The sequence below is a fragment of the Pelobates fuscus genome, chromosome 12 (genome assembly GCF_036172605.1).
Source record: "Pelobates fuscus isolate aPelFus1 chromosome 12, aPelFus1.pri, whole genome shotgun sequence".
In the NCBI taxonomy this organism is placed as follows: Eukaryota; Metazoa; Chordata; class Amphibia; order Anura; family Pelobatidae; genus Pelobates; species Pelobates fuscus.
This window is the reverse complement of record NC_086328.1, coordinates 125,330,382-125,358,373: the sequence shown is the minus strand read 5'-3', so window position 1 is coordinate 125,358,373 and position 27,992 is coordinate 125,330,382. Positions and strand designations below refer to the sequence as shown.

General features: G+C 42.2%; 1 protein-coding gene across 1 annotated transcript; it reads right to left on the bottom strand.

Moving 5' to 3' along the window:
• Position 1: 1 nt before the first annotated feature.
• On the bottom strand, positions 2–27,870 carry F2 (coagulation factor II, thrombin). The gene is made up of 14 exons (XM_063438302.1): positions 27,723–27,870; positions 20,228–20,388; positions 19,508–19,532; positions 12,793–12,843; positions 10,517–10,622; positions 9,782–9,918; positions 8,631–8,930; positions 7,430–7,534; positions 5,505–5,631; positions 4,351–4,518; positions 2,862–3,035; positions 1,638–1,816; positions 1,279–1,349; positions 2–350 (listed from the first exon to the last, which is right to left on the bottom strand). The coding sequence occupies exons 1-14, from the start codon at positions 27,793–27,795 to the stop codon at positions 207–209; spliced, it is 1,821 nt and encodes a 606-aa protein (XP_063294372.1). The 5' UTR covers positions 27,796–27,870; the 3' UTR covers positions 2–206.
• Positions 27,871–27,992: the final 122 nt, after the last annotated feature.

The window sequence follows — 27,992 nt, the reverse complement described above, 5'->3', positions numbered from 1 at the left end:
CTCTGTTTTGATATTTATTTAATTGTAACATTAACAAATAATACATTTAAGGGATAAAGCAGTAAGGTATTGTGATCCAGTTTGATATTTTGGAGGTTTCATACAGCTGTTTTAGTCCTTCGTGAATAAGAAGAGCGTGCAGGGAGATTAAACTCTGCACCAATTCCTTATAAGGGAAACTCTGTTCTTAATATTTCTCATTGTTTTTAGGCTCCATACTTTTCTATTATCTTCATAAGCCATTTCCTCAAACGATGCACATGTGTGTAAAATCCATATTTTCCAACTCTGTCACATCCTTCACCCCAAGAGACAATACCCACTTGGAACCAGCGGTTAGTGACTGGGTCCTGCAAAGAGTCAGATCACTTTTCAAGGTGTGTTTGTGTTTTTTTGTTTTTTTCCATTAGTGTTTTAAAACGGAACATATCTCTTCTTTTTAATACACTTTACGTTTTGTTTAAATTAGACTTGTTTAATCGAAGATCCAAGGTATAACTGCAATCTGGTCATATTTGGATCTAGGTTTGTGTCTCAAACACTACTTACATTCCAAAACCAAAAGTCCATAATCTAATGGATGAGCCATAAGACAGTGATGGTGAATGTTTTTTGGGCCTGAGTGCCCAATCTTCTACAAAGACCAACTGTCAACAGATGCCCACCTGTGCCATCTCACCTCCACCCCCACCCTCCCTTTCTGATATACTTCCCCCATTTTAAGTAGGCTACTGTCTGTTTCTGCTCCTCTAAAGTGCTTGATATGACGGGCACTAGCCATATCTATGACAATATAGCTTCTGACGATATGGGGAACCAGGTTCCATATTAAGTCGGGTCTCCTGGAATAATGGCTGCACTGTATAGATTTCACTGGTTTGCCAGCCCTGATATAGGGTGTACAGGAGTCAAGTATTGGCAAAATGGGAATAAACCAACTGAATTCTCTTGCTCCCTAAATGATCTGTAGGAGGTTTTTTTGTTTCTTTGAAACAGACCTATTCAGATACTCATTTGACCAGTTAGAGTTGTATTCACTAAAGTGAGAATTGTCAGGAATTCAAATAAATTCTTGTGAATTTTACATAAAAAAAGGTAAGGCCGTAAGACTGCCTGAAAAAAAATTCTATGCTTTCCATTTCTGTATTTTGGCTTTAAATGTGAAATTCATAAGAATTCTCACTTTACTGAATGAGCTAGTATGTACTCCAACGGACAATAACCGTATTACTTGATGTCAACAAATAAAAATATGAAGCGTATCGCATTTTCACTTACTTTCATGACAAACGGACCTCCACTGTCCCCCTCACATGCATCTCCAGTGGTGCTAGAGTCTGGACTGAAACCTGCAACAATAGCCATTTGAGTTATTCATAGGCCACATCTATGGCCATTAAACACTTTAGGTGAGTTTCATCACAATCTGTGCATACTTTTACAGCTTTAAATGTAATAGATTTTCAGTACTAGCCTGATTTAATTAAACTTGCTTAGAGAAAACGTTGAGTAGGAGTCAGGAAAGAGAACTTGGTGCTCTGATGTGCCACATTAAAGTCACAGCAAGCATCGACATTATGCACCTTTGTTACATGTGGAATCCCTCCTCCCTCCAGAGGTAAAGTGTAGTGCCTCACCTGCACAGAACATATTATCTGTCACTTTGATCCTGGTAGATGATTTGCATGTTTCTTGTTCCACAATGGGAAGGTTTATCTGTTGTAAGATCTGTGGCTGTTGCTGGCCGCCTGGTTTCCAAGTTTCGTAAAGATTGCCCCAGCCTGAAACACGTCCTTTGTGTCCAGCTAACAGCAGGCTAGAAAGAGAGAATCAAAATGTATCATTTGAATTGAATTCATTTTGTCCTATTGCCTGTTCAGTGTAACAGTTTCTCAATACGTAACTCTAAAGGACTTTTTAATGACCTGACGCATTTTCAATCTCTGCTACTCGTGCCTGGATAAAGCTTCTTCAGAACTTACAGGGTCGACATTACAAAACCTGCACTTTTTAATTATTTAAATATACAGTGTACACTCCTATTCTATAGTGAAACAGAATTTGAGTCCATCGAGATCTTGAACTTTCACAAAGTCCTGATTTTGCAGTTCTGCCCGACCGACATCATTCCCATCACAATAAAACCATTTCCAACTCGGATTTTAAAAATATGGCCATTGGGGTCTTTGAATTAATTGCAAGTAGCTTACGGTAATCATTAACCTATAGATCAGTGGTAGCCAACCTCCATACTGCTCTGCTAGCCTTACCGGGGCAGGGGTCGCCTTTTGGCCAGTTCTTCAGTATGGAATATATTAACCAATTCTATGGGTAAAGTTCATTTTTTGTTAGATTTACAAGTAGAATACACAACCTAAGTTACACTGGTTGCAATTTCACTAGCACAAGTATGAATCACATTTTGACTTGTATGTACGTTAAGTGATTTTAGAAAAGCGGTCTCCAGCCTAGACCCTGTGTTTGCTGGTAGGCTATATCTCCCACATGGCACTGGCAGCTATTGCCTGGCAAAGATGTATGAGAACTGTAGTCCCAACAAGCACCGACTGGAGAGCCAAGGATGGACACCTTCAGTTTTAGGACTAAGGTAATAGCTGATTTGGAAGAATTATCTAACTCCGCTGTAGTTACAGTCTGGCTATTTTTCTTCTTCTAAAATAAGGAATTTAGTGATAACCCTGTGGATGTGTAGTGAAGGGAAGTGTTTTGTGTTGTACTCTATTCAAACATGGCTTCTTCACTTTTTATGTTTTTCCTCCTTCCTAATAAATGCAATTGTAACTTGTTTGTAGGAACAGTATTAAAGACGCTTCCTCCCACACGGTGTGGTATCTTCTTACTTTTGGACAATCTCCTTGGTCGGGAGACACACGGGATGGATATAATCACTGAATGCTACTGGTTTTTTAAGCTGCATCAGTGCTATGTCCCGGTCGAGATTTTCTTTCCAGTTGTATTTCGGGTGGACGATAATACGCTCCAGGAGAGCGATTACCTCTATTTTCCGTTCATATCTACAGAGAAAGAAATTGTTTTAGTTGATGATAGTATGGTATTCTTACTGCTTGAATAACACAACGTTTACAAAACTAAGGAGGGGAGAAGCAGGGATGTCACAGTATTATTAGTAAGGAACCTGCATGCAACAGTTCACCCCCACTGATTTTGGGAGGGGGAGGGGAGGGGGGGGGGAATAAGAATGCAAAGGTTCTTAAAGGGATACTATAGTGCCAGGAATACAAAGCTGTATCCCTGGCACTATGACTCCCTCCTCCCTGGTAAATAATGGGTTAAAACCCTTTATTTACTTACCTTAACCCAGCACCAATGTCCCGCTCTAATGTGCGGGCGCATTAGACCTCCCTATAGGAAAGCATTGAATCAATGCTTCCCTATGGGGAAAAATCTGATGCCGGATGTCCTCATGCAGAGTGTGAGGACGTCCAGTATCGGATACCGGACCAAAGGTCTGTTACGATGCAGGAAGCCCTCTAGTGGCTGTTTGGTAGATGTTTAACATTGCAGCACTAAATGCAAAAGGGACACTGCACCCAGATTACTTTCATGAGCTGAAGCGGTCTGGGTGCCTACAGTGTCCCTTTAAACATATCCTATAATAATTATATGTAAAACCTGATACAACTGTTCACATCAGCCAGTGAAATGAGGGAAGAGTACCAGAAGAGAAGTGATGCCATAGTGATGCCTCCTGTACCTTGCTGCTCCACATGGCTGATGTAAAAATCCAATATTCTGAAACCATTCTGTGTTCCACCAGTGAGTGGTTATGCAGTGATATTACAGAGTGGTCAGAGTTGATAAAACATTGGGCAAAAAGCATTGATGGTGTAGACCAGAGGTAGGCAACCTCCTGCACTCTAGATGTTGTGAAATACATCTCCCATGATGCCATGCCAGCAGTATGGCTGTAATAGCATTATGGGACATGCAGTGCACATCTGGAGTGCTAAAGGTACTGTTGGTATATAGACTATTGGTCTAAACCAGGCCTGCGCAACCTGTGGACCCCCAGATGTTTTGAACTACAACTCCCAGGATCACCTGGCTATCAGTCATGATTCCCTGGATATCTGTTTCATTCAAAAAAACATGGGCGTTGCTATCTGTTTCATTAAATGAATCATGGGCGTTGCTATCTGTTCCATTAAATGAATCATGGGCGTTGGCTGTTTTATTAAAAGAATCATGGACATTGTAGTTCAAACAAATCTGCAGGCTGCAGGTTGTGCAGGCCTGGTCTAAACGTTACTGGACCATCCTTGACCACCATGGTGAATGTTCTCTCAACGTGTTATGACGGTGTCTTACTTTGTTCTGAAGTGTTTGCCGATCCGCACAAGGAAATCATCGGTTGTGAGGTTTTTATCCCAGGGAGGGTAGAAGATGCAGTGGGCTGCAGTCAGTATCCAGCGATCGCTAATCAGACTGGCCCCACATAGTAGCTCCTGGGGAGACTTCTTAAACAGCATCACCTGCCTGTGCAGAGACACGCAGAGTCACCCAGTGGAAGTACGATATCACAAAGAGCAATGTGCAGCCTCACACTCCAGCACTCAAAGATTTCTTGGATGTTGTAGTACTTCACATACAAATATTTTTTTGTGATTTTTGTTTTATACATTTCCACTATACCCAGGGACATTGTTAGGTGGTCAAAGTTGTAAATTATAGAAAAAAAAATATTAGATTTTTCTCTTTAAAGTTTTGTTTTTTTAATTATTATTATTAAAAGGGATACTATAGTCACCAAAACAACTTAGCCAAATGAATCAGTTTTAGTGTATAGATCATGCCCCTGACGTTTCACTGCTCAATTCACTGCCATTTAGAAGTTAAATCACATATTTGTTTCTGTTTCTCCAACCCTAACCACACCTCCCCTGGCCGAGGCTCTCTCAGCCTGCATTAAAACAAAATGGTGTTATTTTCAATCAGATGTAACTTTATTTCAAAAGTGTGCATCTCTGTAAATTGAGCTCCAATTACACGTGATGCTCCTGCAGGGTCTAGCAAGCTATTAACATAGCAGGGGATTAGAAATTCTAAATTAAACAACATTTGCAATAAAGGAAGTATAAACATTAGATCTTTCTTTACAGGATGTGTTTAGGAAGGCTGTGAAAGTCACATGCAAGGAGGTGTGGCTAGGGCTGCATAAACAAAGGATTTAATTCCTAACTGGCAGATAATTGAGCAGTGAGACTGAAGGTAAATGATCTATACACCAAAACGGCTTCATTAAGCTAAAGTTGTTTTGGTGACTTTAGTGTCCCATTAAAAAAAACAAAAAAGGGGTTAACACAACTTATAGATTTTCCTTACACTAAGTGCTCAGGACACCATCCCAAGCCATAAACTTAGGTTACCTTGCACTAGACACATGTCCTCTATTTTGGGTAGTGGGGCGACAGATTTTTTTTTTCTTACATTTTTGAGTTCATAGCAACTACTTTTTATTTTACCATGGAGAGCTCCCTTGTTCGGCATCATCCCCTTTAACGATACGTCCAGCAATATAGGACTCGATTAATTCATCTTCACTCTTATCCTTCTTACTCTTGTTCTCAAAGAGGGGCCGCAGGCCACACACTGCAACCATAGCATAGACACGCCATTAAAGAAAACCGCTTCTCTCCTCCAAATGGATTGTCTTATTCAGTAAACTGTGAATTTTGGAAACTTTAACCAACCAGCTACATTTAGTCCAACATAGAAAAAGATCCATAATACCGAACTATTAGACAAGGCTCTGTTTATTTACAGGCTGGTCACTAATTCACCATAAGACACTATTAGGAAATTGATCCTCCCATTGCCTACATATACCGTAGTTATCATTTAATACCTTTGTCATCAGAAGGTTTCTTTGCACTTCCATATAGTATTTTCAAATTTGTCTATATCTTGTTCTGACATTTTATGAAGTTTCTTCAGCAGTTAGTTTGTTTCGTTATTTTTTTACATTTTTTTATTAGAACGGAGTAAAGGACTTCTAGCTAACCCGGACTCCTTTATGGCACAAATAGTATTGAGTATTATCAGACAGGTAAATAAAATAACATCTCCTAGTCCCCACACAGTGGAATGCTGGTATTAAAGAAACATTACAAGTACTATAACCATTGCTGTGTAACCAGTCTGCTGTAGTGGTTATGGTGCAAGACCCTCCCAGTGTAGGTAGACCAACCATTTAAGAACGGTTTGACTGCTTTCCTACTGTCCACCAGACGCTCATCACGGCCTCCTTACCAGATTAAACCTTCAGCACTGAGCTAAGCATAGCCACGTTCATTGACTGAGAGGTCTCTGCTGACACTCTCAGCCAATCAGTCGACACAGCCTAGTTCGGTCTTCCTTGCAGGAAATTCCTGCTCTGGTTCGAGGTGGTGACGGGTGATTGGCAGACCTAGGAAATTTGGCAAACTGTTCTTAAACAGTTTTACTACCTTTAACCTTGCTGGGAGGGTGACATGGTACTCTTGACACCATAACAACTTCAATGCTTTCCTATGGTGAGAGTCTAATGCTCGCATGGCATGCATATTAGGACCATTCCTTAAAGGGATACTATCGTGTATTGCTGGCATGTTAGTATCCCTTTAAGAAATGGTGTCAAATCTCAGATGGCAATTGTGGCTACACATGCTGAACGCATTTTAGGTCACTACTAGACACCTTCTCAACATGATGTTGAAAAGGCATTCAGTAGTGACGTGAAATAGTAATAATAATAACAATGGATTTAACCAGGAAAGGTACATTCAGTTTGCTCTGGTTTCCAAGTACGTCCTGGGGCTGTTTCTTTTGTCCAGGGGACGTTACTATTACCCAATTTTATGGTAATCATTTTATCTACCTCGGAAGGATGAAGGGCTGAGTCAACCCTACTGTGGTTTGAACCTGCGACTCCCAAGGGTTGAACAGAATCTACTGAAATACGTTCAGGTCGCAGTTTCTTTAGTTTTGGGGGGTTGGCGTTTGGTCGTCGTCGTCCCCCCTGCCTCTCTTTTTAGATGCCCAGTGCAGAGATGTGTTCGTTACAACTCCTATCGCTGCTGTTTATCATGGTGGGCATGTCAAGGTCATGATATTGTAATAAACCTGCTCTACAAGGATACTCATTCTCAGATATATCTTCTTTTATTCCATTAAGTTCTCTTGATTTTGGTATTGCTAATATTGTGAGAATGTTAAACATTGGAGGAACATTGATGCCATGGTGGAGGGAGTCATTTGTTTTCTGCTGCCTTTGTGACATTTTGTATATGCATTCTTGTTAGTTTTTGTGAAGAATGTATTTATATATTTTTTTTCTCCTGTTTGGGGTAACGGCACATACCTCTCCTTTGCTTAATTTAACTTTAAAACATACCAAAGTCCTACTAACCTGCCTCTCCTGCGCCAAAAGTCTTCTCATCAAAAAAGGTTTGATGTTCGGCAGTAACAGAGCGACCTGCTTGTGTATCAACCTGTTCTTCGTCTATAGGGCTGTCTGCCAGAGGGAGAAGTCCGGACAATCATTCAACAGGTTGGAGATGCAGATTGAAAGCAAAGTGAACGAGAACACAGCAGGATGGAAGGATGGTGTGAAAAGAAAGATTTAATTAAAGTTAGTCTCTAATATAGGTCTAGTACTGGTGACCACACTCTAAATATATTTATATGTAACGATACAAATTGAATACCAACCTATCCTTATACTCTATTAGTGTCCAGAACCACATTTAAGGCAGACAGTGGGCTGCCATACGATGGGTCTCACTCTATGCCCAATGTTTTTCTGGGAGGGGGACACAGGTCGCAGCTGGTCTGACTGCTGCATTTTGGGGAAGACAGAACGCATTTTCCTGGTGCAGATACTTTTCTATCACTACACCCTTGACACTACCATCATCTCATAATTCTACGCCCGATATAATTCCACAATACCCCACGAAATTACTTGGAGGGGGTGGTCTGTACCTACTGTCCTTCTCGCTTTATATATCTATACTTGAAATATCTTCTTAACCTTTGCTCGTATTAAAGAGGCAAAGGTTGTAAGAATGTGATGTATGTATTATATTTAGTTCTCCTATCTCACTGTAAGAAGACACATTCTGTGAGGTTCTGTGAGATGATAATCTCAGCCAATGAATGACCAGCAGAATCAGAAAACAGTTTCTGTAACTTTGCACAATTTGGATTACTGTCACCCGATTCACAGGGGACTTGGTGCCCCACATGACCCAGGTAAGAGGACAAACTGTTAAAAAAAAAAATGTCACTAGGCCACTCCTGACTCCATAACCATTACAGTGGGCTTCAGTGTTAATGATTCTTGGAGTAATACTTCGAAGGGACACCAGTACTATTTTATCTCATTGACGTGTTTATGGTACCTCCCTTCCTACCGGCTCAAGGTTCAGTATTAATGCATTTTTTTAACAGTTTAAGACTGAATTAGGATACCCAGCTGCCTGGGGATAGAGCAGAAAGAATAGGTTTATGGAGCAAACAAGTCTATCTGTCATCACTACTCCGGTCAATTCACAGAAAGACAACCCAAGGATAAAAAGAGTAAGCGTGACTTGGCATGGTTGTCTTACCACAGTAGTTTAGGTTGCAATATTCATATGTCATGTTGGGGTGAGACACATAGCACCAAACCCCTTCTTCATCTCCATCTGGGTTCCTGCAGTAGTTTTCCTTCAGCTCGACCTCTGCCATGAAGTCTTTCCGTTTGTGATCCTTGGCAACGGTTGAGTTCCACGGTAAACATGGGAGCCCAGATACAGTAACAGCCAAGTTTCCCTCATAATGTAACCCATAGTCTGCCTCACAAGCTACTTCTTCAGTAGAGGGTTCAACTTTTCTTAATATAGGTTCCGATGTGGTTCGACTTTCACCTGTACCAAAAATAGAGAGGTCACTGGCAGAGAAGGCGATTCCCATAATTTATCTGGGGGTACTTTGATCTTTTTCCCTTCTTTAGATTATAATATTTTCTCTAATTTCCTAGATATGGTTAAAAAATTCGTTTTTAAAAAAGTGTGAGAATTTAAAAAAGAACACTCTAATATACCAATGTAAAGGACCCTAACCTATAATTTTCAAGGTATAACAGATAGAGTGGGCGTGACGACAGGCAAAGAGTGGACAATGTGGTAGACAGAATGGACAAGAAGAAAAGAGAGAAGAAAGAAAAAAGGCATGGTGGACATTGTTAGATAATGGCAGTTATCCCAGTGCCAAATCTCCCAGGGATAGAATCATGGACAACAGTCAAAAGATTCTCTATTGCTTACACGGACATTGTGTACACAATCGGCTTTACCCTTCAAACTATCCATTTGATGTTTTATAGAATTAGGAAGGGACATATGTTAAATGAAAGCACTGGGTGACAGAACATATAGGGGTCGGTTTGGAAGAGCAGGAATATGACAAGACCATAATTCGTCACATTTATCTGAAGTATAAAATAAATATTTTATGAACTATAGTATCTGTAAAGCTACGTAATAACAAGAAGACTTGTGTAGTCTAGATCAGGGTTGGTCAACCTATGACTCGTATGGTAATTAAGGGATCTCTGGGTGCTTTAATACCTAATCATTTCATATTTTGAGAGTAGTTATTTCCTGTTATTTTACAGGTTCTTTTAGGAGACTTATACATGATATTTATTTAGGAAATGATTGAGGAGAAACATGCCTCTATTCCAGATCTCCATAAAGAGTGTCAGAGAATTACTCACCACACACTGGAATTACACACTCCTCTTGACGTACTGTGGGATTCTTTGTGTAACACCATGGGCCCTTTGGGTTGTTATCAGGATTTCGACAATAGTTTTCTTGAAGGCTTTCATTTGGATGTGTGAATGGATTAAACCTAAGAAAGCAAAGAATTAGAACCCAAGAATTGCAATCATAGAAATAATTAAATGGACACTCTAAGCCCCATAACCACTTTATCTTACCGTGGTTATGGTGTGAGAACCCTGTTGTTTCACTCTCACTTTCTAAATGTCTCTAGGAGAGAAATATTTTTCCTTGCCATTTGTTGCTCCACCCCCTGACTTGTCAATCACAGAGCCACATCCACTTGCTCACCTAAGATCTGTCTAAGTTTTGCACAACTTTAACAGACTAATGCTAATTAGTATTGGATGGGACGTGTGCACACACACCGCACTGTGTGTGTGGTAATTTGCAACAGATTTTCCTTAAAAGGGACTGTTTAAAATATGATTCAGCCATACTTGCCCCCAATGCTTGTTGACCTAGAAAGGTATTTCTGACTTTAGAATGACAACATGAGATTACGGAGCATGGAATTGGAGAATGCAGATAAAATGACGGTATTTAAATTTTTTTTTTTTTTTTTCAATGACATGTAATTACAAACAGATCTGAATGAGGAGTCCATTCGCAGCCAGGGATCGGACACCTTTTCTGTTTACAGAATTTGCATGGTGACATTGACTTACTTTGCCTTGTGAGGGTAGTTGCTGGACCAGTACTGACACTCGAGACCAGACCTTGTCACGCTAATTTTTCCCAGGTAATTTTTCCCAGTGCCTCTTGCACAATTACCTGTCAATCATAAGGTAGACATTAAGGAATTCAGTCAGTAGAAGCCAGTACGATTTCAGTGAAAGTGGAGGACACGGAGGAGTAAAAGTGGAGCCGAGAGGTGATAATATGAAAATATTTAATCAGAAAAGTTACGTTTAACTTGTCGCTAGTTTCAAACAATGTTTTGGGGTCTAGATGTTATAAATACTCAATTTAAAAGTGGGTCTCAATTACCACAACCACTACAGCTCATCTTATGCTTCAAAGAGTCTTCGGACACAGTGTCTCCAGCTAGTGTCTGTTTTCATGTTTTTTGATAAAAACACAGAGCTTTCCTGGGACACGAACCACATCCATCAAACTTTGGTTGGTGAGACAGAATGAGAATTCTGAAATTCATAATTAACATCCAATACCGGATCCCTTCCACATTACCCGAGACGCAACAGAAAGGCCAAGAGCTAAGTCTGGTGGTGCAGGTAGGTGCTCAGCTGACACTGTCAGCAAATGAGCCAAGCTTAGCCCTTGCAAGATCTTCTGGTTTCACAGGAGGAGCGGCAGGCACCAGGTGGACACCAGGTAAATTGTCAAAATGTTCCCAAATGGTTTGACTACTTACCCTGGGCTGGGAAGGCACTACAGCATAGAAACATAGAAACATAGAATGTGACGGCAGATAAGAACCATTCGGCCCATCTAGTCTGCCCAGTTTTCTAAATACTTTCATTAGTCCCTGGCATTATCTTATAGTTAGGATAGCCTTATGCCTATCCCACGCATGCTTAAACTCCTTTACTGTGTTAACCTCTACCACTTCAGCTGGAAGGCTATTCCATGCATCCACTACCCTCTCAGTAAAGTAATACTTCCTGATATTATTTTTAAACCTTTGTCCCTCTAATTTAAGACTATGTCCTCTGGTTGTGGTAGTTTTTCTTCTTTTAAATATAGTCTCCTCCTTTACTGTGTTGATTCCCTTTATGTAGTTAAATGTTTCTATCATATCCCCCCTGTCTCGTCTTTCCTCCAAGCTATACATGTTAAGATCCTTTAACCTTTCCTGGTAAGTTTTATCCTGCAATCCATGAACCAGTTTAGTAGCCCTTCTTTGAACTCTCTCTAAGGTATCAATATCCTTCTGAAGATATGGTCTCCAGTACTGTGTACAGTACTCCAAGTGAGGTCTCACCAGTGTTCTGTACAATGGCATGAGCACTTCCCTCTTTCTACTGCTAATACCTCTCCCTATACAACCAAGCATTCTGCTAGCATTTCCTGCTGCTCTATTACATTGTCTGCCTACCTTTAAGTCCTCAGAAATAATCACCCCTAAATCCCTTTCCTCAGATGTTGAGGTTAGGACTCTATCAAATATTCTGTACTCTGCCCTTGGGTTTTTACGTCCAAGATGCATTATGTTGCACTTATCCCCATTAAATGTCAGTTGCCACAACTCTGACCATTTTTCTAGTTTACCTAAATCATTTGCCATTTGGCTTATCCCTCCTGGAACATCAACCCTGTTACATATCTTAGTATCATCTGCAAAAAGACACACCTTACCATCAAGACCTTCTTCAATATCACTAATAAAAATATTAAAGAGAATGGGTCCAAGTACAGATCCCTGAGGTACCCCACTGGTGACAAGCCCAAGCTTCGAATATACTCCATTGACTACAACCCTCTGTTGCCTGTCACTCAGCCACTGCCTTACCCATTCAACAATATTGGAATCCAAACTCAAAGATTGCAGTTTATTGATAAGCCTTCTATGTGCAACAGTGTCAAAAGCCTTACTGAAATCTAGGTAAGCAATGTCTACAGGCTGCAGTGGTTATGGTGCTTGGAGTAATTCTTTAATGATTTTTTTTTTATCATTTTATCAATCTCAGGAGGATGACAAACTGTGGTCACAGTGCCAGGAATTGACCTCTGAGATAGCGATAAGGATATCTGAACAAAGAAAAGGGAAAGTGAAGGTGATTTGGAAGACTGAAGAGGAAGTAATGACAGTATTGGCAATGGAAAATGGTGATATAAATGTGGTTGGGAAGACAGAAAGTGGAGGAAAATGAGATTTTAAAATATTAGGACAGGAACAGGAATGAAAGAGGGACGGAGATACACCAGGCTGGTTTTTGAAGAGATTCCACCAGTACGTAACGTAAGATGTACGAGATCTCACCCTGAATACAGTTGAACATGGCATCTCTGGATAACTTTCCTGGCGTACACGCTGTAGGTAGATAAAGGAAACGTTTATAGTTCGACACATCTCAGTATCATCCTAAAAACAACATCTACGATTTTATCCAGTGTGTTTACTGTACCGTTACAGCTTTAAAAAAGGTACTGCACTATTATTTGTACTATCTGTTTTTTTATATATCTATGTTTATATTTTGAGTTGTGTGTTGGGGTAAAACACTTGAGTGTGGAGAAGCCTATTTAAATCTTATGTGCACAGCATTGATATACCAGCTCTACTCCTGAAAAATCATGGAATTCAGAGATCTAAAAGTTTTGAAAATTTTGTGTATCTAAATTTAAACGCTTCAAAAGTAATTATGTGTTCAGCTGCACACAGGATAATTCATTGAGAGTCTAGATCCGTGATTCCGAACTTTGGAAACCAAATGTTTCTAAACGACATTTCCCATGATTAGGGTTGCTATCTTTATTGGAAATAAAAAGTAATATATATATATAAATTAGTTATAAATGTGCAACATCAGAGGACATGACATCGCAGAATGTTATGTAACATCAAAGGGAGTGACGGAGAGAAAAACAACATTCGGAAGAGGAAATTCCCCTGAATCACTAAAAACGATATTCTTTGTTTGTATTGACTGTGTGTGTAGAACTCTGTACGTGTAGCAGTGCGTGTATGAAGGTGTGTGTTTGTGGCAGGGTGTATACTGTTTTTGAATGTGTTTACAGTGTGCATATTATTATTTCTAAAGTGCCAACAAATTCCGCAGCGCTGTACAATGGGTGGACTAACAAACGTGTATTTTTAACCAGACGAGTTTGACGCACAGGAAGAGAGGGGTTGAGGGACCTGCTCAATGAGCTTACATGCTAGAGGGAGTGGGGTAATGTGACATAAAAGGTAAGGTTAGGGTAGAAAAGTAGGTTGTTAGGATAGTATTCACTGAGGGCTTAGTGTTTTGTTTTGATGACAGTTGTAGGAGAGGAATCGGGGAATCAGAGAACGCAGTTTGTTTGTGTCAGTGTGTCTATACTCTGCTTCAGTATATGTGTAGTATTTTGTGTATAGTTTGTATAGCAGTGTGACATTGTGTGTATAGTTTGTCTAAGTGTGTGTGTAGCAGTGTGTGCATATTGATTGTGTGTGTATAATGTCTCTTTCGTCTGAGTGTTTGTGTTTGTGGGTGTCATTGTGTGAATACAGCAATGTGAGTACCTGTCGTGTATAACAGAGGCGCATATCCCTTTCCCAGAGTCCCGTCAGAGAAAAATACCGGCCTTTGCAATACAAGCCTCAAAAACCAGTCAGGTGGCAACCCTACCCATGATGCCCTGCAAGTTTTAATTCAGTAACAAATGGGATGCCAAGGTTTACCATCTCTTTAGGAAAGCCTATGGCCTCCAAGACTAACCCTTACCTCACATACCTGTCTCTTGCCCTCTCCTAAAGGGCAGTCCACCTTATTTGATTGCAAATTCCTGTCCTAATGTGTTTTACACCCCACCTCCTATAGAATGTAAGCTCGATCGAGCAGGGTCCTCTTCAACCTATTGTTCCTGTAAGTTTATTTGTAATTGTCCTATTTATAGTTAAATCCCCTCTCATAATATTGTAAAGCGCTACGGAATCTGTTGGCGCTATATAAATTGCAATAATAATAATAATAATAATACCATCATTGGCCTATTACAGGACCAATGAGAATTTTTATTCATTTAACATTACAATGCGTTGTTGTGTACATTACAGATTACAATAATCAATTGATTATGAAAATTTAGGGATGTATGATTTCCCTATTTACTTTTATTGATTGATCAACAGTATGAAGAATTCATGATATTGTTGATCAATCAAAACAAGTATATAGGGACATCATACATCTCTGCAGGGCCGCCATCAGGGCATGACAACCGCAACGGTTGTCATGGGCCCGGCGGTCCTGGGGGGCCCGGACTGCTCAAGTCGTCCGGGCCCCACATTCAGTGGGTACATACCGGGTCGCAGGGGGCCCTGCGACCCCGGTATGTACCCACAGGGCCAGCCTCTTCTCCTGGGGGGCCCAGTAGCCGGTCACCTCAGGGCCCCCCCCCAGAGGCTGGCCCTGCTGACAACCGGCGGGTGCGCGAGGGAGCACTCTCCTCTGAGTGCTTCCTCTTCAGCTCCCTCGCGCACCGCACTGAAACCGGAGCCGGAAGATGACGTCATCTTCCGGCTCCGGCATCAGTACGCGGCGCGCGAGGGAGCTGAAGAGGAAGCACTCAGAGGAGAGTGCTCCCTCGCGCACCCGCCGGTTGTCAGGGAGAAATTTGAGTGAGTGGGTGTGGGGGAGAGGGAGGGAGAAATTAGAGTGAGTGGGGGTGGGGAAGAGGGAGGGAGAAATTTGAGTGAGGGGGGGGAGAGGGAGAAATTTGAGTGGGTGGGGGTGGGGGGGAGAGGGAGGAAATTTGAGTGGGTGGGGGTGGGGGGGAGAGGGAGGAAATTTGAGTGGATGGGGGTGGGGGGGAGAGGGAGGAAATTTGAGTGGGTGGGGGTGGGGGGGAGAGGGAGGAAATTTGAGTGGGTGGGGGTGGGGGGGAGAGGGAGGAAATTTGAGTGTGGGGGGAGAGGGAGGAAATTTGAGTGGGTGGGGGTGGGGGGGGAGAGGGAGCAAATTTGAGTGTGGGGGGAGAGGGAGGAAATTTGAGTGTGGGGGGGAGAGGGAGGAAATTTGAGTGTGGGGGGGAGAGGGAGGAAATTTGAGTGGGGGGGGAGAGGGAGGAAATTTGAGTGGGGGGGAGAGGGAGGAAATTTGAGTGAGGGGCGGGAGAGGGAGGAAATTTGAGTGGGGGGAGAGGGAGGAAATTTGAGTGAGGGGGGGAGGAAATTTGAGTGAGTGGGGGGGAGGAAATTTGAGTGAGTGGGGGGGAGAGGGAGGAAATTTGAGTGAGTGGGGGGGAGAGGGAGGAAATTTGAGGGGGTGGGGAGGAGAGGGAGGACATTTGAGTGAGTGGGGGTGGGGGGAGAGGGAGGAAATTTGAGTGAGTGGGGGTGGGGGGAGAGGGAGGGAGGGAGGAAATTTGAATGAGTGGGGGGGAGAGGGAGGGAAGGGAGGAAATTTGAGGGGGTAGAGGGAGGGAAGGGAGGAAATTTGAGGGGGGGAGAGGGAGGGAGGAAATTTGAGGGAGTAAGGGGGGGAGAGGGAGGGAGGAAATTTGAGGGAGGGAGGGAGGAAATTTGAAGGGGGGAGAGGAAGGAAATTTGGGGGGGAGGAAGGAAATTGGAGGGGGGAGAAGGAAGGAAATGAGAGGGAGGGGGAGAAGAAGGAAATTGGAGGGGGGAGAAGGCAATGAGAGGGAGGGGGAGAAGAAGGAAATTGGAGGGGGGAGAAGGCAATGAGAGGGAGGGGGAGAAGAAGGAAATTCACGGGGGTAGGGGCAGAGATTGACATCCATCACACACACAATGCACCCCTTGCACACAGAAAAACACACAATGCATGACACACAGACACACATACACAAGCAATGCATCCCTTACACACCGCAACACACAATGCACCCCTTCCACACACTCAGTGCATCCCTTACAGACACACACACTGCATCCCATACATACACAAACTCACCTTGCAGCCCTTACACATACAAACACAGATTCACACAATGCATTCCTTACTCACATCAGGACATCCCCCCCCCACCCCCCACACACACCCCTGTGAACAATCTCATTGGTGGAACATGAAGGTGGACCCTGGGACCCAGACCTTGAGCTGTGTAAAGGGCCCTCAAAAAATGGAGCTGCTTCCCGTTCTCCCAGAACATTGATTTTTGTGACCACAGTTACAAACCGCCTCCAGAGAGCCTGTTCTACACCAGACCAGTGGAGCCAGACGGCAGCTGAAGCCCATCATCATCCTCATCTGGTTGTAAGTAGGCAGCAGGGCCGCCATCAGGGCATGACAACCGCAACGGTTGTCATGGGCCCGGCGGTCCTGGGGGGCCCGGACTGCTCAGGTCGTCCGGGCCCCACATTCAGTGGGAACATACCGGGTCGCAGGGGGTCCTGCGACCCCGGTATGTACCCACTGGGCCAGCCTCTTCTCCTGGGGGGCCCAGCAGCCGGTCACCTCAGGGCCCCCCAGAGGCTGACCCTGCTGACAACCGGCGGGCGCGCGAGGGAGCACTCTCCTCTGAGTGCTTCCTCTTCAGCTCCCTCGCGCACCGTACTGATGTCGGAGCCGGAAGATGACGTCATCTTCCGGCTCCGGCATCAGTACGCGGCGCGCGAGGGAGCTGAAGAGGAAGCACTCAGCCAGGGAGAGTGCTCCCTCGCGCGCCCGCCGGGTGTCAGGACATTTGAGTGAGTGAGGGGGGGGGGAGGGAGGACATTTGAGTGAGGGGGGGGGAGGGAGGACATTTGAGTGAGGGGGGGGAGGGAGGACATTTGAGTGAGGGGGGGGAGGGAGGACATTTGAGTGAGGGGGGGAGGGAGGACATTTGAGTGAGTGGGGGGGGAGAGGGAGGGAGGACATTTGAGTGAGTGGGGGGGGAGAGGGAGGGAGGAAATTTGAGGGAGTGGGGGGGAGAGGAAGGGAGGACATTTGAGGGGGGAGGAAGTAAATTTGAGGGGGGAGGAAGGAAATTTGAGGGGGGAGAGGAAGGAAATTTGAGGGAGGGGGGAGAGGAAGGAAATTTGAGGGAGGGGGAGAGGAAGGAAATTTGAGGGGAGAGGAAGGAAATTTGAGGGGGGAGGGAGGAAGGAAATTGGAGGGGGAGAGGAAGGAAATTGGAGGGGGAGAGGAAGGAAATTGGAGGGGGAGAAGGAAGGAAATGAGAGGGAGGGGGAGAAGAAGGAAATTGGAGGGGGGGGAGAAGGCAATGAGAGGGAGGGGGAGAAGAAGGAAATTGACGGGGGTATGGGGAGAGATTGACATCCATCACACACACACAATGCACCCCTTGCACACAGAAAAACACACAATGCATTACACACAGACACACATACACAAGCAATGCATCCCTTACACACAGCAACAAACAATGCACCCCTTCCACACACTCAGTGCATCCCTTACAGACACACACACACTGCATCCCATACATACACAAACTCACCTTGCAGCCCTTACACATACAAACACAGATTCACACAATGCATTCCTTACACACATCAGGACATCCCCCCCCCCCCCCCCCCCTGTGTAAAGGGCCCTCAAAAAATGGAGCTGTTTCCCATTCTCCCAGAACATTGATTTTTGTGACCACAGTTACAAACCGCCTCCAGAGAGCCTGTTCTACACCAGACCAGTGGAGCCAGACGGCAGCTGAAGCCCATCATCATCCTCATCTGGTTGTAAGTAGGCAATCTAGTATATTATTCGTGGCACTAATCTCTAATTTACCTCACATTAAAGAGACACTATAGTCCCCAGAACCACTGCAGCTTAATGTAGTGGTTCTGGTGTCTATAGCCTGTCCTTGCAGGCCTTTTAATGTAAACACGGCGGCACTGCAGCACTGTGTTAGTTAACATGGCAGATCATATGGGTGGCGCACTGTGATGTCACATGGGGGGGCGGCAAACTTTACTTTTGCCTAGGGCGGCAAAAATCCTTGCACAGGCCCTGCAGACACTGCATGCCTGTGGGCGGACTCGGGGGGGGGGGGGGGGGACTCGGGTGCAGGCGCCGGGGGGCCCAGACCTTGAGCTGTGTCAGGGGCCCCAAAATTTCTGATGGCAGCCCTGGTAGGCAGTATATTATTCGTGGCACTAATCTCTAATTTACCTCACATTAAAGGGACACTATAGTCCCCAGAACACTGCAGCTTAATGTAGTGGTTCTGGTGTCTATAGCCTGTCCCTGCAGGCCTTTTATTGTAAACACGGCGGCACTGCAGCACTGTGTTAGTTAACATGGCAGATCATATGGGTGGGGCACTGTGATGTCACATGGGGGGCGGCAAACTTTACTTTTGCCTAGGGCGGCAAAAATCCTTGCACCGGCCCTGCAGACACTGCATCCCTGTGGGCGGACTCGGGGGGGGGGAGTGGGGGGACTCGGGTGCAGGCGCCGGGGGGCCCAGACCTTGAGCTGTGTCAGGGGCCCCAAAATTTCTGATGGCAGCCCTGCATCTCTGATTTACATAACCAATTGATTGATCTTCTTACAGCCTATGTCAATAGTCATTTGAATATTATGGGTTTTTATGTGAAATACCATAATAAAGTTTCACATATGTTTTAAGTGGTGAGGGTTTATAACTACTGCTCCCCTTGTGAGGCATATTGTTTTATTTTATTTTTTGAATCTATTGTGTTCTATTGTAGGGTTACCCCACTTAGCTCTAACCTTACAACCAATGTTGGAACTCCGGTGTATAACAGTGCTTCTGAATAACTATGATCTAATATTGATTGCTTTACAGATTACACCAAGAAAAACAGATTGATAATCTCCAGCAATCTGAAAATGTTGCACTTTTTTTTTTTTTTTTTTTTTTTAATGAGTGAAAATTGTCAGAATAATTTTATTTTCCACTTCTCGGTAATTGTACATGCACTCGATATTGTCCCATACACGCTAAGTTGTCTATGCAGTCATTATGTTGGTGCAATGTTACACGTTCCTGCAAAAATATTTCTACATTCTCTGGTCTGATCTACGTAGATATCAGCAATTAAGATAAATGTTAACACTCACCTTGATAAAGATCCCAGAATATTTTCTGTAACACAAACAAAAAATAGAAATTACTTCATTATCTTCACACGCATGCATTCACAGTCATACAAACAAAATTATAAAACACACAAACAAATTTACTAAGCAACCCATTTAAATGATTTTTGAGTGATGTGGCACCAGTTGATCTAATCCATAGCATGTATTTTTAACACCATACTAGCAAAGACACAATTAACTGCTCCAAGTTTCTCTGTGCTTACAAATACCCATGTCTTACACAATTAAAGGCATTAAAGTATATGCAAACATGAAAAAAATCCGTGTTCAAACATACAAAAAACACATTTTATAATCATGATTACAGATCCTCGCAAAACCTACTGTACATGTTTGATTGTTCCTCTAAAATTAAGTTTTGTTATTTCATACCTCCCGCCTGTCCTGGATCTGGCAAGACAGTCCTGATTTTGTTTTTGTACACAATAGTGCTTTGGGTGTACAGAGATGTACTGGAGATGCTGTGGACTGTAACGGTCAGTCTTCCTGCATCTTGTTTGCATTGAACCTGCTAACTCCAAAACTAGGGGCAAATTTTAAAATGTTGCTTTTATGGAGAGCGAGGTAATGACAATGAGCTCTGATTTCAGAGACACTCGAATGATAAACAATGTTTCAAAGATGCTTATATTAAAATCAGTTTCATTGTATGCGTATTCTATTTCTAGCAATCCATACCGTTGCGTCTGAATCTTCCTTAATTTCTCGGGCCTCTTCATAACTACAGATTTCTTCGAAGCATTCTCTCTCCATGTTCCCCTTCTTGGCTTCTTCTAAACCCCAGTTAGCTCTGCGGGAGCGTTTGAGGACAGAAGAGGCTTTTTCATTGTTTAAGAATACTGAGAGAGAAAATGTATGTGTTGGGTTAGACATTGCACTTGTATTCCCTGTATCTTATATAGTAAATATCTCCCACCTTCCATGATGTACACAGGGTATAGCTTCGCCTGGCTTGGTGACGTAGCTTAAATGTTATACTTCACAAAGTTGTTATAGTCATCACCTTTTCCCTTAAACAATATTAGGGTTTTACCCGCTTTTCTAGCCTCTAAAAATAAAATGGGACATTTCTAATGAGGACAGGTCAGCGAGCTGGCGAAAATGTAGTCAGTGCCTGCAAGGTGACGCCTTTATCCCCAGCCTCTTACCTGCATTCATTTGTGCATTTTTTTTTTCAACTAATCCCCTTCCTCCCTCCCATTCCAACTCAGAGCGTGCACATTGCTCTGAGCCATTGAAAATGGTCCAATCAAATGCTTCTTAAATCACTCTGTTTATGAGACCTAGTTATATCTCCCCTGGCTGTGATTTGCACAGCTTCAGTGGAAAAAAAGGTTTCATTTTTAACAGCACAGTGTGTTTACAGTAGAAGTTCTCCTGCTCTATTAACCGTTTATTCACATCTGATACATTCTAAATTAAACACACTGTGCAATAAAGGAAGTTTTAAATTGTACAAGGTTACTAAATTTACAATTGTAGGGAATTCAAAGTAAATATAAAAATTAAAGGGACACTATAGGCATTAATACAACCAGCACAATTAAGCAGTTTTGGTGTATAGATCTCGTCCCTGCAGTCTGACTGTTCAATTCACTGCCATTTAGGAGTTAAATCCCTTTCTTTATGCAGCCCTAGGCACACAGCCCCTGGCTGTGACTGACACATCGTGCGTGAAAGAAATTGTTTCATTTTCAAACACATTTTCCTGCTCTGTAGATTGAACTTTAATCACACATAGGAGGCTTCTGCAGGGTCTAGAAGGCTATTAACAGAGCATGAGATACAAAATTCTAAATTAAAAAGAATGTTCGATAAAGGAAGTGTAAACATTAGATGACACTTTACAGGAAGTGTTTAGAAAGGCTGTGTAAGCCACATGCAGGGAGGTGTGACTAGGGATGTATAAAGAAAGTGCTTTAACTCCTAAATGGCAGTGAATTGAGCAGTGAGGCTGCAGGGGCACGATCTATACACCAAAACAGCTTCATTAAGCTAAAGTTGTTTTGGTGACTAAAATGTCTCTTCAAGCTGCAAGTAGCTGAACTGGAAGCATCGCTAGCTTGAAGATTTTATTTTCTGTTTCAGCTATTTTCGCCTTCACTTTGAATTCGCTATAAATACCCAACAGTCCTCCCGTTAGATAATCACCATGTTAGATTATTTTTCAGGAAGTGCGTAGGGAGGCTGTGTGAGTCATTTGACATATTTGGCATATTGCTATTGTAGAAGTTACACTTCTATGTTCGTAACACCAATACATTGATTGACACGTCAGCTGACACTTTAAATAAATGAAGTGAAAACCTGCACAATATTGAAATAGCTAAATAATAATAAGAACCTGTTAGGAGATGACAGGACTGCAGGTGCCTGTGGAACCCAAGTAAGTGTCAGACTGTTCAAAAATGGTTAAACTCCTTGCCGTGGCACAGCTCCGGGGGCTTACAGGAAAGAGGGACATTTGACCAGAAAACAGGGGTAGATGGATTATGGTCCAAACACGGACCTACAAAGGGTCAGCTGGGAGGATTGTCATTGAACAGCGATGCTTCCATTCATTCCTTAAACATTCAAAATTCAAGAAATACTAAAGATTAAACTCATGTGAATATTAATTACATTCTAAGAGTTTTATTCACTAAACTGTGAACACAGATGTGAAATTCTCCCTTTGTGTTGGTATTATTTAATATTTATTGTGCTTATCCTCACCCACGTGGTATGAGGGAATACCATGTTTTTGCATATGTATTTTTTTTAAATAAAGTATCACTTTCCATGGAATCTCCACGACGGCTCACATTTTTTGCTTTATGTAATATGTACGAATGGTCTATTGAAATAATGGCTTACTGTATGCCAAGTTAATTTATGTGAGTGTCAATATTTCACTTGGGTTAAAGGAACATTGTAGGCACTATACTATAACAACTTCATCTTATTGAAGTTGTTATAGTGCCTTCAGTCCTATCTCACCCCCCCCCCCCCCTTCCTCCACCCCCCACCCCCGCCCAGCTGGGAGTTCTCGGGGGTCATACCTTTCATGCCATGACATCATGCGGGCATGCGCCGTGCCATCGCAGTCTGTCATAGAGAATCATTGCATGCAGTGATGCTGTATGGCAGAATCATATTTGTATTGTAGCGAGCACTGCGCATGCACCATGGTCTCCAATACTCTTTAACGAGGAACATTGGATTGGAACATTGTGTCTCAAAGATAACATCACATTAGGAGGAACCCGCGGCAGTGCCAATGGAGGCTCGACGCTGGAATGAATGTGAGCAAAGTAATGTATTATTCATTTTGAAAGCGCTCCCTGGTGGCCTAAAAATAATATTAAGACTATAGTGTTAGGAATAAAGATTTTGTGTCCCTTTATGGTCAGGCTTGGCCTCATATAAATGAGAATAATCTGCTTTATCTTTTAAACTGTACATTTGTTTGTGTGTTTACAGAAAATAAAAAATTGTATGTGGATGGATACCCATGTGTTCTAACAGAGAACTTGCTGAAATTAACCGATCCCTCAAGTAGTTGCAAGTCATCTGGGTCTTGGGGCTGCTAGCAAACCTCAAGCTGTGATGTTTCTATCAACATTCTTTAAACGGGACAGGGTTCTTTCCCCCTTTTTTTAGGCTGCTCTCACTACGTTATCCATCCACAATGCATAATCTAATCCTCTTATCTGATATCAGATCCAGTAAAAGACGCCTGCAGATCTCCATGCCTGTACGTCTTGTTCTAGGAGAGAGAAGTTGAAACTCACAGTTGCACATAGCTATAATTCTGTGCTAAGACAAACCCCTCACAGCTCAACCCTCACTGAAGTCATCAATATTGATAACTTTAGTCCAATCAGATGTTCCCATAGAGAAACACTAAGGACAAGTGGAGTCTATGCAGCCATCGCCTTGGGCTTTAAATGAAATGCTTCTATAGGAGAAGCATGGCGTGCACGCAGCTAGTATCAGAAAGTAGTCATTCTTTGCGTGCTGAGCCTGGACGTTAAATATATTCACTTACTGCATCTATGTTGGTCTGGAGATCTTAGTTTCTGATTGCAAAAAGAAAACCGTGTCGTTTCTACAAAAATCGTATTGATTTCAACTGCAATTCTGCATTTATTGAGATAAAGTAGTTTTGGTACTTAGTGTGTGCCTTATAAAATAGTGTGTCATTTATTTATTGACCTTACTGGTGTTAATTTTTAAAAAACAGAGCTTGTTATATGGATTTTCAAACTGTACAAGGACCAGATGTACGGGCAAAACAACTTTATTACCAAAAAGTTCACAAACCTCTCTTGACCTGGGCATGATTCACCGCCCAAACCTATATTGTGAAACGCATAAGCCGACGAGGACAAACAACGTTTGTGGTTTTACAGAAAACAAAGGGGGCCTATTAGGAAAGGCATGAACATTTGACTCAGATTTCACTCCATAGAGAGATAAATCACCTGGAGATTCACAGATTTTTTTTCCATCAAAGAACAAACATACTGGATCAATAAATACACAGGAAAAAGAATGTATTTATCTTTAACTCCACAGAAAACTAGAGCTCAATCTCTGGGGACAATCTGTTCTAAATTTATTGTGGAAATTATTACCTGAATCATCAAAATAAATTAAATTACATTTCCTTTGTTTAACACAGCATTTATTCTCCTACCTTAAAACATCTAGACCACAGTCAGCCACACAGTTTTGTTATTATTACTATTAGTTATGAAGTACCGACGCATTCCACAGAGCTGTACAATGAGCCAATAGAAACTTGGTTCATGAACGACTAGCTTACAATCTAATTTATAATGTAACCCCAAAATGAATATACTGTATAGAATGTAGACTGGATTAGCCCTCTGAAGCATTACTGATCAATATGACAGTATTTCTATTATTATTTACCTAGAATTGTTATGCTAATTATAGACTCCACACCAATTATAACCCTAACAACACATCATTGTGATGAAGCTGAAACTGATTTGGCAGAGTTCAGCAAACTAACTAAGCTGCAAAAAAAAAAAAAAAAAAATACAATTCAGCGTTTTCCCAACAGTGGCTTTCAGTAATCACGATCCTCGGTTTTAGTGAATACGTTCCAAAGTCAGAATTCATGCATGAACATCAGTTCACCTCATACACTGATCCACCATAACATTAAAACCACCGACAGGTGAAGTGAATAACAGATTATATCGTTATAATGGTGGGATATGTTGGGCAGCAAGTGAACAGTGAGTTCTTGAATTTCATGTATTGGAAGAAGGAAAAATGGGCTAGCGAAAAGAGAGGTTAGCAAGGGCCAAATAGTGATGGCTAGACGACTGGGTTAGAGCATCTCCAAAACAGCATTTCTTGGGGGTGTTCCTGGTACACAGTGGTTAGAACCTCCCAAAAGTGGTGCAAGGAAGGACAACCGGTGTCAGGTTCATGGGCTCATTGATGCAGCCGATCACACAGAAAAGCTACTGTAGCTCAAATTGCCAAAGCCGTCCATGATGACCCCTGTCTGCCACTGTAAGTGCCTTCAATGGGGACATGAGCATCAGGACTGGACCATGGAGCAAAAGAAAAAGGTTGTCTACTCCATTGAATTAAATTTTCTATTAGATCAGGTGGATGGCCGGGTGCGTGTGCGTCGTTTACCTGGGGAAGAGATGGCAGCAAGATGCATTGTGGGAAGGCAGGCAGGCTGGCGGAGGCACCGTTATGCTCTGGGCAATGTTCTGCTGGGAAATGTTGGGTCCTGGCATTTTTGTGGATGTTACTTTGACATGTCCCATCCACCTAGAGATTGATGCAGACCACATACACCTCATCATGGCAATGGTGTTCCCTGATGGTAGTGTCCTCTTTTAGCAAGATAATGCGCTCTGCCACACTGCAAACATTGTTCAGGAATGGTCTGAGGAACATAACAAAGAGTTCAAGGTGTTCCCCTGGCTTCTAAATTCCCCAGATTTAAATCCGGCTGAGCATCTATGGGATGTGCTGGAACAACAAATCCGATCCATGGAGGCCCCACCTCGCAACTTGCAGGATTTAAAGGATCTGCTGCTAATGTCTTAGTGCCAGATACCACAGGAGACCTTCAGTAGGGGGCGATATTAGGCAGGTGGTCTTAATGTTGTGGCTGATCAGTGTATACATCTAAATCAACTTGTTGCTCTTTTAGGCAAGTGCTAATATAATGTGCCTGGAACTTAACTAAACTCCAGCTATAGTGTATGTAAACATGTAATCAAATATGTAACAATGAGAATTTATCTTGCATCCAATTGTTCTCTAGATCTTTAGAAAGGATTGGCCACTAATATCCCAAATGCAAATATCCCAGATATGCAAATCCCAATTATCTGTAATTATCTGCAATTGTCAAGTCGCAAGCAAATAAATACTAGAATTTAAGAAAGGCAGGAATATCTACTAAAGTCGGAGATCTTGGCCTCTTGCTAACACTTGTACCATGCATGTAGCCAGATTAAGGAAGATATTGTGAAAAGAGGTTTTGAATGAATTTAAAGTGAATTCCAAAGTTTAGACCGACAGGCCCAAACTGAGAATGTTCATTTTCAGAATGTTAACAATTTGAATATTTTCGCCTGTAATGCGAAATTGAATTAATTTATCCTTTACTGAATAACTTTATAAAGTGTGAATTAAAAGGGTATTTCAAATAGTATAAAATCTCTAAACTGAAAACATGGTTTTCCCTTAATAAGAAAAATTCCCAGTGTCCGCTATGTCTTCAGTTCAGATATTTTGGTCAAAAACGTGACATTCTAATTTTATTTAAAATTTCCAAATGTTCACAGATTCAGAAATAAACCTGTGAATAATTGGTTTAACCCAGATATATAAAAAAGAAAGTAGACAATATAAAAAATAAGGATGGAAAGAACAGAACATAGTAACAGAAAACATGCAATATTTGTAAAACTGCGTGCGAAACCCAAAGGCCTATGACTTGAATGGCCCTGTAACTGCTTCATCTCACGGAAGTGGTTATAGTGCCTGGAGTCCCTTGGAGCTGTTCTTCCACCTTGAACTGCTTGGTCTAATGAGGAATCTTGACATTTTCTTTGAATCCCCTCTTTAATTTTCCCATGTTAAATAACTCGTTGTGCGTTCCAAAACCAGATACATCGTTACATCCTTTAGATCCAGTGGCCCAATTTAACCCCATTGTACAGCTACGGAATCTGATGGCGCTAAATAAATAAAATAATAAATATCTCATGAATATTCAATGATTCCAGGGCTAGGAGACATCGGTCTAAAAATATATTGCGAACACTTGTACCACGCACGTAGCCAGATTGAGTAAGATATTGTGAAAAGGGGTTTTGAGGACGCGGTAGGGTGAGGGGATGTTCCCAGTCTCTGAATAAACTTTGTCCCTTGTCAATGTTTTTTTTAAAGAAATGTCCAGATCAGATTAAGGGAAAAGTACCACTCAAAAACAAATTGGAGGTCTAATGGCTAGATGGCAAAAGAAACTGCAGGTACCAATTATAGACCAAAATGTGCAGGGTAGGAAACGTTCTAAACTTTGTTTATATTGGACTAGATTGTGCAATTCTGAAGACAATGCAATTCACAGATCTGAGAATAAACCCATCTGTTTATAGCTTTGAATTCTATGCAAAATTTATTATAAAAATATCCAGTAGTGGATTTGGACGATTCTTAAATAATCCGCCTCTTAGACAGGTATAGAAAATATTAAACAATATATATATTTTTTTAACATATCCAATAGGCCTCCAAAATTACCTTCCTAATTTTTTCCTCTACTTCCACACACAGTCTTAGCAGAGCTGAGATCACAGCATACATTTAATTGAAGATAGGCTAGCTGAGGGAACACGGGGGGCCATAGTTTAACCATGGGTGGAGAACTTCCCTGTCTACATCTTCCACAGTAATCAGAGTCTGCATAGAACTATACACGGGGGCGGTGGGGCTTCCTCAACCAGCCTGTTATTTGAAGAACAATACAAAAAGGTATGCCACAAGGTAGCCAAGATCTTCATACAATGTTGCCATCCTACACATCAGCAAATTGTACAGCCAAATGACCAGTGCTAACAGGGTTAAATCTCAGCCCCCGATAGATACTATAGTATACCAAGTACAGCAGCTTTCGTCTTACCATTGTGGCCCTGGATTAGAGGGAGCAGTAAGGCCATAAGAAGTCCCCATGATATTGGAGTTCGAAGCAGCATGGTTGCAGAGAGGAGCCAGTTCTACAAAGCTCCCCACGGTTATTACTCAACTGAGCAAAAATCTAGCATTTCAGCCTGTGTCAGGGACCTACAGACTGTCCTCTGCCCTCTCTCCCTCCCCCATTAGTGGGGTCAGGTCTAGTTACACATTGACCAACACTAATCCCACTCAATTCACTTTAGCCTTAGATGTTTTA

Coding starts and splice junctions, on each gene's coding strand:
- F2 (XM_063438302.1), bottom strand. CDS start 27,795: ATGCTGCTTCGAACTCCAATATCATGGGGACTTCTTATGGCCTTACTG. Junction 12,844..19,507: donor ATTCTGGGATCTTTATCAAG/GTGAGTGTTAAC, acceptor ATCTACCTACAG/CGTGTACGCCAGGAAAGTTA. Junction 9,919..10,516: donor AACTACCCTCACAAGGCAAA/GTAAGTCAATGT, acceptor TTGCTTTCTTAG/GTTTAATCCATTCACACATC.